The sequence below is a fragment of the Oncorhynchus clarkii genome, chromosome 32, assembly GCF_045791955.1.
Source record: "Oncorhynchus clarkii lewisi isolate Uvic-CL-2024 chromosome 32, UVic_Ocla_1.0, whole genome shotgun sequence".
NCBI classification, from domain to species: domain Eukaryota; kingdom Metazoa; phylum Chordata; class Actinopteri; order Salmoniformes; family Salmonidae; genus Oncorhynchus; species Oncorhynchus clarkii.
The window spans coordinates 35,753,068-35,764,021 of record NC_092178.1 but is presented as its reverse complement, the minus strand read 5'-3'; the positions used below and the strand labels follow the sequence as shown (position 1 = coordinate 35,764,021).

Sequence of the window (10,954 nt, the reverse complement as noted above, 5' to 3'; positions counted from 1 at the left end):
GCATGGGGTTTTCAAATACCGACTGACGCCTGCGCATTAATACTGCTCTATATAGCACGTGATGTGAATGGACTTTCCGTCTCCGCAAACACCATTGTGTTATCCATACGGATTGCACTGTAGGAATAGATGACCAGGCCAAAAATGTGAGGAGCGCGGCAACTGCAATACACAGGCTTTCAGAGTTGACCGGTAACCGAATATTGTCTATTATATGGACAAGAGTGACTGCTCTAAAAATGGAAATACATGTCCTCACAGATGGAAGGCAGGCAGGAGGAACCATTCTAGCTAATGAGAGGGAAGATACGTTTGTGAACAACATACCATTGAGATAGAGGGCTCATCTTTGTATCAGTGCCATTTTAGCGTCTGTGACAGCATGGGCAGCGCCATTGAGGCGATCTCCATTTTAAAGTAGTACATTTTCTTCTTCTTCGTTGTCTGATTGCTCTCAACTCATAGGAATCGCCACCCAGTTGACTACTTTAAAATGGTGATGAGTCGTCTATCTATCTAAGGGTTTTTGGGTAAATTGCCGAAATAACACGTGCATCCACTTATATGCAACAACCTAAACATTACAAAACATGAATTCGATCAAATAAGCCTCGAATACAAAATTGGCAATTATATTTTTTGTTGACCAAATTCAACACTCATTAAGCTCCGTACAAAAATGTCTTACTTCGTGGGGTTATGTTCGTGGAAAGATTTTGGGCGGAGTAAAACCTCTTGCTTCACCTCTTCCTCTCTAAAGTAGCTATCACCCAGTCTATTTATAAATCTTCTTAAAATTGTATTTGAACCCTAACAACACTGCTTACCATATGCCTAACCCTAACCTTAATTAAAGAACAAAAAGCAAATTTTAGTTTTCATTAATTGTTATGATATAGACCATTTTTACTTTGTGGCTGTGGAAACCTATTTGGTTTTCAGTGGAAAATGAAGCTAGGTTGAATTAGCTGTATCCCTGAACCTGATGCATCCGGTTGTTGGCAACTCTTCTAAGCCTAACTTTCAAGAAAGCAAGAAACCCATCGCTGAGTGAGTTCTATTAACCTGAGCCATGGTGCACCATCTATGGCCCATGACGTGAACGGACAAAGACAGGGAGGGAGGAGCGACCTTCTCAAATCAAACAGTAATCTGTGCCACTCGGTCAATCTATTTTTAATTGAGATGGCATATAAAGTTTTTTTTAAGCAATCACTTTTGCATGTGAAAAGTAAACACAGAATCATACTCATTACTCCTCATGCTTAATTTAGCCTACTTCACTTGTTTTGAGCTGACTTCGCAGTGGGCTTTGAAAGGGGCACCTGGCTCACGCCAGGTAGGCATCCAAGAAGGGTGCAATTGCGACCCGCAATTTGGGGCGTTCCTGCGTCTGCAGGAACCTCTCTTTATATTTCTATTGGTCAATTTTTAAGTTAGGACAAGCAGGAGGCGTGGCACTCTAGTACAGTAGGTGGCTTTAAAGCACAATAACTTTGGATGCCAGCCGCCAATAAACTCCACAGAAGAAAGGACGGGGGCGACAACGGTAGCTAGCTAGACAGCGTCCTTCGCCCCGCCTGTCGGCAGGGTTGGGGAGTAACAGATTACAGGTAAGGGATTACAAAAAAATGGTAACTGTAATCTGTTACCATCAAAAATATTGTAATCATATTAGATACTTTTGAAAAAACAACATGATTACTTCGAGGATGACTTTTAAATTCAGAAAGGATGTTTGCGGATAAAAAATAATTGACACTTCTTTGTTTTCTCAATGACATTCAAAGCAGCATTGAAAAAGGCTCAAGTTTAAGTTTGTTCTACCTGAGCGAGTCTGACCACAAGTCAGAGACCACTATGATGACACAAATTGTGTTTGATGGATCGCGGGAAAAGAGCAGCAATAGGCTTTTGTAGGCTACAGTCCAAGCTATGTCTTCTGCTGTCTGCATCAAAGATTATCCAACTTGGATAATCGCTTGGATGTAAGGATGACAGCAGTGGTGTACAGTCATGGCCAAAAGTTTTGAGAATGACACAAATATACATTTTCACAAAATCTGCTGCCTCAGTTTATATGATGGCAATTTGCATATATTCCAGAATGTTATGAAGAGTGAACAAATAAATTGCAATTAATTGCAAAGTCGGGGCACCATACAAATTAACTGAATTTAGAAAACATGTCCACTGCATTTCAGCCCTGCCACAAAAGGACCAGCTGACATCATGTCAGTGATTCCTTGTTATCACAGGTGTGAGTGTTGACGAGGACAATAGATCAGTCATGCTGATTAACCATCACCTGGAGTGGTGCTTGGAATTATCTCATCCTCTGAACTATGGTTGTGGTGCTTGGAATTATCTTTCTGTCAACTATGGTTACCTGCAAGGAAACGTGCTGTCATCATTGCTTTGCACAACATTGGGCTTCACATGCTGCCATAAGATTGCACCTAAATCAACCATTTACTAATCACACAGAATTACATAGGAGAGCGGTTCAATTGAGTCATACATTGATTGCCCAACAAAGTCCAGCAAGCGCCAGGACTGTCTCCTAAAGTTGACGGAACAGCTAGTTACAGAAAGAACGGGGGCAGGTTTGAGTGCAAACGCACAGTGAGACATAGACTTGAGGAACAAAGGGAGAAGCTATGTCTTGCCAACAGTAAAGCATCCTGAGACTATGCATGTGTGGGGTTGCTTCTCAGCCAAGGGAGTGGGCTCACTCACAATTTTGTCTAAGAACACAGCCATGAATAAAGAATGGTACCAACATCAGAGAGAAACTTCTCCCAACCATCCAGGAACAGTTTGGTGACAAAAAAATGCCTTTTCCAGCATGATGGAGCACCTTGCCATAAGGCAAAATCGGGCCGTAGGCAGTTATTCTATCGTAAATACAGAATCGTGTAATTACAAGCATTCTAAATTACCGCCCATTTGGTCAAAGGAAAATACAATAAATATTTGTAGTTTATTATTAATATCTATATAGCGCATTGATGTTTTATTTATTTTTTTACCAAATTTTTATTTTCAATGAAGGCCCAGGAACAGTGGGTTAACTGCCTGTTCAAGGGCAGAACGATAGATATGTACCTTGTCAGCTCAGGGGTTTGAACTTGCAACCTTCCGGTTACTAGTCCAACGCTCTAACCACTAGGCTACCCTGCCGCTCCTTGTGAATCAACACTGCTGCTCTCTCATTTAGCTATTTGTGCATTATGGATTGTGGTTGTTGTGGATGGCTGTTGACAAACCTAAATGTGTAGTTGAAACCAATAATGGTTGAATTCAAGAAGTTTAAGCTGCCTATCAATCGTTGTTTTTGAAACCATTGAACAGCCAGTGAAAAATACACTCTTGCAAAAGCTGCATAAAGCAGGTCTGGTGCTGCAGGGTAGCCTAGTGGGATAATCTGTCCGAAAGGTTGCAAGTTCAAATCCGTGAGCTGACAAGGCCGCTGCTAACTCAACAGGCAGTTAACCCACTGTTCCTGGGCCTTCATTGAAAATAAAAATTCTGAGTTCAAAGTTCATACCATTCGCAACCAAAGCTCACACTGAGGTTGGCTTAGTTCTGTAGTTGACATGTTAGTCCTTTTCAACGAATGGACCATCGTCCTATCGTCCTCGGAACAGGAGGTTACATTTTTGTCAAGGGCTTATATAGTGGAGGGAGAGAAGGGTGTGTTTCATAGTTTTATAACCCATGTCTCTTCACAGGGGCGGGCCACTGATTGAGCAGCCCTAACCTTATGAAAACCCAAATCTAATTTGGAAGCTAAAATTACATTTAATCTATTCACAAATAATTTTATATTTGAACATTTGAATTGCACTACAATTCCATGTGAATCTGATAACTATAATGTGTAGACTTTCCCAGATACATTTTAGGTCGTCCTGTCATCAGTCATAATGTCTCAGATGACAACCAAACTGACATCATATTCATTAAGTACCAACACATATTTTCAACTGGTTCTATTACTGAAATATGGTTCCTTTCCCTCCACTTGTTTGATGTTCCCAGACTCTCTATGTTTAACAAAGGCTATTCAAGAGCCCCTCTGTGGAGTCAAGAGAGAGGGAAGAGAGAAAGGTATTTATGGGAGGGGGGGTCATAAACCTTACCCACAGGCCAACGTCTTGACAATAGCATTGCCTTTAAATTGTTTAACTTGAGTCAAACATTTCGGGTAGCCTTCCACAAGCTTCCCACAATAAGTTAGGTGGATTTTGGCCCATTCCTCCTGACAGAGCTGGTGTAACTTAGACAGGTTTGTAGGCCTCCTTGCTCATACACGCTTTTTCAGTTCTGTCCACAACTTTTCTATAGGATTGAGGTCAGGGTTTTGTGATGGCCACTCTAATACCTTGACTTTGTTGTCCTTAAGCTGTTTTGCCACAACTGTGGAAGTATGCTTGGGGTCATTGTCCATTTGGAAGACCCATTTGCGACCAAGCTTTAACTTCCTGACTGATGTCTTGAGATGTTGCTTCAATATCTCCACATAATTTTCCACCCTCATGATGTCATATATTTTGTGAAGTGCACCAGTCCCTCCTGCAGCAAAGCACCGCTACAACATGATGCTGCAACCCCGTGCTTCACGGTTGGGATGGTGTTCTTCGGCTTGCAAGCCTCCCCCTTTTTTCTCCAAATATAACGATGGTCATGTTCATATGACTGCAACTCGATTTGAATAAAAGTTTCTGTTGAATGGCATTTATTATTATTATACACTCACTGGACAGTTCATTAGGTACGCCTATCTAGTACTAGGTCGGAACCCCCTTTGCCTCCAGAACAGCCTGAATTATTCGGGGTATTCTACAACGTGTCGGAAACGTTCCGCAGGTCCATGCTCCTGCGATGGCATCACGCAGTTACTGCAGATTGGACGGCGGTGCATTTATGTTGCGAACAGCCCTTCCATCTCATCCCAAAGATGCGCTATAGTGTTGAGTTCTGGGGACTGCGCAGGCCGGTCAAGTAATCTGAACTCACTGTCATGTTCCAGACAATGTTTTTCCACTCCTCAGTTGTCCTGTCTTAGTGATCACATGCCCACTGGAGCCACTTCTTCTTGTTTTTAGCTGATAGGAGTGGAACCCGGTGTGGTCGTCTGCTGCAATAGCCCCATCCATGACAAGGACCGATGAGTTTTGCATTCCGAGATGCCGATCTGCACACCACTGTTGTACTGCGCCGTTATTTGTCTGCTTGTGCCTGTCACAGGTCAGGTTTTCTCCCTTGAGTGTACTACCCGAGGTTGCCACTGGAGAGCACCCTTGGGTTAGTTCTAGTATCCAGGTGACACTGATTGGGATTAATGGGATCACCTGCTGGATGACTATTTAGGTGATAGACACAGGTGTAACCAATTCTACTTTTAATTTCAAAGCAAAAAGAAAGGCAGATAAATAAATACAAGTCAACCAAAAACTGGATGGTGGTAGACTACCAGGAAAAAATAATAAATAATAACAATAATAAATTGTTTGCCACAAGATGCATCAAGTACTGTAATATTAAGTTCCTGTCTGGAGATAGCCTTTCTTACATAATTTGCACTGAACACAAATGAGGAAAGTCAGGTGGATTCTGCATTCATAAAGAACAAACCTCTACATTTAAATGATTACATTCCTGTAATATTTATTCTATTTGATTTATTTTACCATTTTAAACACAATATAACCACACATGTGGATACAGTACAATGACATTAAAATAATCAAGGATGACACAAAAAAGTTAGTTATTTCAATTATGGTCCGCTTGAAAATACATGAAAACATAATACTTTACCGGTTAGAACACCTACTCATTCAAGGGTTTTTCTTTATTTCTACCCCCCCACACACCTTGTCACAACACAACTGATTGGCTCAAACACATTAAGAAGGAAAGAAATTCCACAAAATTAACTTTTAACAAGGCAAAGTTGTCATGAAGTATATTTGAATATTTTTTGGTTACTACATGATTCCATATGTGTTATTTCATAGTTTTGAGGTCTTCGCTATTATTCTACAATGTATAAAATAGTTACAAAAATAAAGAAAACCCTTGAATGAGTAGACGTGTCCAAACTTTTGACCAGTAGTGTATACACAGGATTATAACGTAAAAACGAAATACATCTCAAATAAATGCCATCAATAGGGAGAAACATACACAAACAGTACATAGTGTATCTGTTACAGGTAGGCCATGCATTTTCAGTAAGCAGAACATTATTTAATGATGATGACATAATCATGACTCCTCATCAACTCAATAGATTTTAGATCATTTAATGAATTGTCCTTTCTCCCAAAAATACAACATGTGAGCAAATTGTTTGATGTCTCGATTAGGAAGAATGTTGTCCAACGTGATAAGAGCATTGGTGTGTTGTTAGTAAGAAGTTCACAGATTATGTCTTGTGTCATTTGCGAGGAAATTATGTAATGTTAGGTGAACTCTACTTGTTTTTAGGTTTGGGCCACGGTTATTAAGAGTTTACTCATCGACAAAGTCCCAGGATGTAACTCCCTTCATAACAATTACATTCAAATGAATAGATTGACAAATAGAAAGTATGGTTATTCAAATAAAAGTGGACAATCCATATCAGAGACCGTAAACTGACACCAAGTTTTGTTGATTAATACAGTATCAAGTGTATTTTAGACTTAGGGATCCGATTAGGTATCAGACATGGAGGTCAAACATGTTCACACGGGCTGCGTTCACACAGGCTACCCAATTCTGATCTTTTTTCCACTAATTGGTCTTTTGACCAATCACATGAGATCTTCTCCCATCAGATCTTTTTCAGAGCTGATCTGATTATTGAAAATAACATCACAATTGGGCTGCCTGTCTAAACGCAGCCAATGTGCCCACATCTGAGTTCAGCTCTGTCAGGCACACAATACATGGCATCAGAGGGGGCTGGTGGGAGGAGCTATAGGAGTACAGGGTAATTGTAAAGGCTGGAATGGAATAAATGGAATGGAGTCCAACACGTAGTTTCCATGTGTTTGTTACCATTCCATTGATTCCATTCCAGCCATTACAATGACAAGTCCTCCTATAGCTCCTCCCACCAGCCTCCCCTGCATGGTGTGTCTCAGATTTCATGTCTCCTAAATCTCATCAGAGTTGGCTTGTGCTGTGCATCATGAAACTCAATCCCTGTTTAAACTACACAATGTTCCTCAAGTCAAAGAAGCTATTTATTAGGCATATATTAATACATGTTCTAACATCATTCATGAGAAAACTGTTCTTTAAAAGCTAGTAAAAGCTGTAAGCAACAAAATAACATATAATTTTGAGTTAGATACTGATATCAAATCTTCAGTAAACCATAGCAGCAAATTGTCTAAGTTCCTATTGAGAAACATAGCCACATCTATCAGCGCATAATCATTCAATGTTAAAAAGGACTTATGTCTCCTTAGTTCTGTATGGTTCCACCGCAGAGGACGTCACACCAACAGGGTGATGATAACACCATCATCCTGCCCTTGCCACAGCATCTCCCCCTTGAACGCCACCTTCCCATGCCTCCTGGCTCTCAGAAGAATCCCCACCACCTTGTCAGAGATGCGTACGTATCTATCAAACAGTTCTCTGAAAGTGACGCGGGTCTTCCCGTCCGGATCTGGGTCATTCATAGTTCTGATCACATAGCACATGTCGGCTATCTCACCGTGGATGTGTTGCTCGGCTCGCCTGGCCCGTTCGGCTGTTTTCGTGCCTTCTTTGGGACGTCCGTAACCCTCCTCGCCCTTGCGGAGGCGTAGGGACATGGAGTATTCATAGTCAAAGTCCTCACTGAAGGGGTTGAGCTTCTGGTTGACGGTGTGCGTCGAGGACCAGTTCTGCCAGCGGCTCTTCAGATCGCCCACTGCACTGTACTTCCTTGAGAGAGCGTTGATCCTGTTGGCGTCATCCAACTCCTTTCTGCCCCTGTGAAGGACAATCACAAAAGATATTTACAAAAAAAAACGAAACAATCATCAACCATGGCCACATCCATTTCCGCTGTAAAGCTCAGAACGGGTTTTGCACTATACCGTTTTATTTGAGCAGAAATGTGCTGTATAGAAATCATATACCGCATGTGTGTTAGCATTATCCTTGACATATTTGGGGGCAATGTTCAATGACGGGCCGTCACGCACCATCACTTGTACACGAAGAAAGAACATTGAACTCACACTGAGATGGAGGGTATTTTGACCCTCACCCATGACTCAATTTTCCCTTTCGGTGAGACGCTGTCATTGTCCCTCTGCTTGGCCTCCCTGGATGACTCAGTGCTATCTGTCTTTACAGGTTTAGAGGTGTCTGTCTGTCCAGGTTTAGAGCTGTCTGTCTGTCCAGGTTTAGAGCTGTCTGTCTGTCCAGCTTCAGTGCTGTTTGTCTGTCCAGCTTCAGTGCTGTCTATCTGTCCAGGGTTACCTTGGCCGCTCTCCGCCTCAAGGGCCCTTTCCTCTGCCTCAGAGTACCGACTGTCCTCTGTGTCCACGCTGCAGGTGCGCCCATCTCCAAATTCTCCCTCTGACGGTACATTCCGCTCCTTCTCCTTCCAGCTGCAGGTCAGCTCCAACGCATTGGAGCACTTTCTGCGGAGTGTGGGCGACCCCCTCTTGCTCAGCATCCTGTCTATCTCCTCCCCTGGTGGTGGAGCCTCCTTACAGATCTGCTCGGTCAGAAATGTATTGCCCACACTCCTCTCCTGAATGCCGCTGGTCACAGTCTTCACCACCTGCTTGGTCTTGATCCGGGACTCCCCTTGAAGCACTAGCAGAGTCTTCCTTTTACCCACCAATTGGGAAGGAGGAGAACTGCCTTGGGACTCCTGCTGGTCAGCTGAAGGATTGTTCTGATCAGCACGTATGTTGGTGCCAGTGGTGAGATCCTGACCGGGGCAAACCTTCTCCCAAGTTCCTAATTTAGTGGTGCTTGGCGTCTTTGGTGGTTCGTCTCAAAGCTCTCTTAGGGCGTCAGGAGCCCAGGCGAAAGGCTCCTTGGCCTGCTTGTCCTTGACCTCGGACACCCAGTGTTGCCAGCTGTAGGTCAGGGTGGACACCATGCAGATGGTGCGCAGCTTCTTGATGTTCTTGTTGGTGGAAGACTTCCTCTGGCCAGCCTGTGCAGTCAGTGTCAGGTTACGCTTAAAAAAAATAATAAATCTACTAATCTTGCTTATGTTCATGAAGCTTCACTCTCTTTCTCTGTGGGACTGTCTCTCTGACCCCAATTGCCTGCCCTGTTGCCTTCTACCCTAACTCTGGCTTAAAATGGGAGGTGTGAACTCTACATGACGTTGGAAAGTATTTGAGACAACCCCGCCTCCCCGCTGATCGTCTTTCCCTGACACTTGCCAACCTAGAGGGATTGGTGTGCTCACATTTCCTCACAGACCATGGGCCATATCTGGAGGTAAACAGGGCAACAGAGCAAAGGTGCGCTGAGCTCTTAAAAGACCGGCGCAAGCGTGTATCTAACTGCCCAGACAACTGCAAAGACTAGCTGATCTTTGTTTGGTGTGAGGAATACATGGGGATGCATCACTGCCTGCTCTCACGACTTGCACTATGTTCTCAAGGAAACCATGCTTGTGTTCTGCTCCCAGACCGTAATCTACGCAGTGTTCATGAGCATTTTCCAATTTGACATGACAACCGCAAAGTCCATACAGTTACTGTATATGGAGGCCCAAGGGCATCCTTTTGTACACGATATTGCAAAAATAACATACCATCAGTATATTACACAGTGAGAGCAAACATGAATGAGATCCACATTTGCATTTTCAATGATGGTACTACTTACAAATGTCACTACATGACACTGGTGGTGATTGCTAATCACTACTCCAAAGCCAAACTGCCTGTACAGTATATCATATGACAGATGACAATGCAGCAGCTGCTGTCTAGAAAAGTGCTATCAAAATACTGCCAGTGGTTCAGATGACCTTGTAGACGATAATGAGCAAATCCCATAGAAGCAATCCTGTTTAACGGTCACAATCCAGTTGGGGTGGCCTGTCTGGCCGCATGTGTCACCAATATTTGTGTTGGCGAAGGCATAACATGTAATGTATTCAAAATCACAATGACTTTTGCAGGAAAAGGGAATCTAAGAAAGGGGACATTAGCGCTCAAGAACAAGACTGCATCTAAAATGAGGGGGGCTGATAGAAAGAAAAAAAACCTTATAAACACTCACTGTAATTCAGAAACCTGACAACTAAAATAAATGAGGGCAAGTCACAAAAACTGGTTGAATCAACGTGGTTTCCACGTCATTTCAATAAAATAAAACAATCTATGTGATGACGTTGAATCAACGTGTAAAACTGATTAGACTGGCAAAAAGTCATCAACGTCAGGGAATTTAGTCTTTTTTTCACCCAACGTTTAACCTAAAAAAAAAAAAACGAATGACATGGGAAATTCCTGTTAGTTGACAACTCAACCAAATGTAAATCAAAACTAGATGTTGAAATGACATCGGTGCCCAGTGGACAATCAATCAAGTCAAGCTCAGGCTCAAAACGGGTCAGAGACAGACAGAAAGACAGTGAGGGTTGGTGCGATACAGAAAAATACAATTGGATTCGACAGCATCGGTAAAAGAGATCCCCTAGCAGAAACACACACGAGAACGTTAGCTTACAGCACAGCTCAAATTCTGCTCTAGCTTGCACGTTTGCTGCCAGCGCCAGGTTCTATTTCCATAAGCATAAACACTTACTGCATTGTCACCAGAACAGATAGATTGATGATATATATCCACACCGTGCATGCCATGCAAATATACTGTGTGGAGTGTGCTTAGGCAAGAAGCTGAGAGCAGCTACACCTGCACTGGCAGTTTGTTGTGTGTCACAGGGACCAGAGGGGGTGTCAAAGACCGGAGGAGACATTTG

General features: G+C 42.8%; 1 protein-coding gene across 2 annotated transcripts; it reads right to left on the bottom strand.

Annotated features, from left to right (window-relative positions):
- Positions 1-5,643: 5,643 nt before the first annotated feature.
- Positions 5,644-9,328, bottom strand: LOC139392310 (actin-binding Rho-activating protein-like). 2 transcript variants are annotated; one of them, XR_011629658.1, is made up of 3 exons: positions 8,232-9,328; positions 7,126-7,980; positions 5,644-6,957 (listed from the first exon to the last, which is right to left on the bottom strand). XR_011629658.1 is itself a non-coding variant. In XM_071140209.1 (2 exons), exons 1-2 carry the CDS (start codon positions 8,672-8,674, stop codon positions 7,497-7,499), a joined length of 927 nt encoding a protein of 308 aa, XP_070996310.1. In that variant the 5' UTR covers positions 8,675-9,314; the 3' UTR covers positions 5,644-7,496. The 2 variants fall into 2 exon arrangements, 1 of the variants encoding a protein (XP_070996310.1); XM_071140209.1 differs by having other exon boundaries at positions 5,644-7,980; positions 8,232-9,314.
- Positions 9,329-10,954: the final 1,626 nt, after the last annotated feature.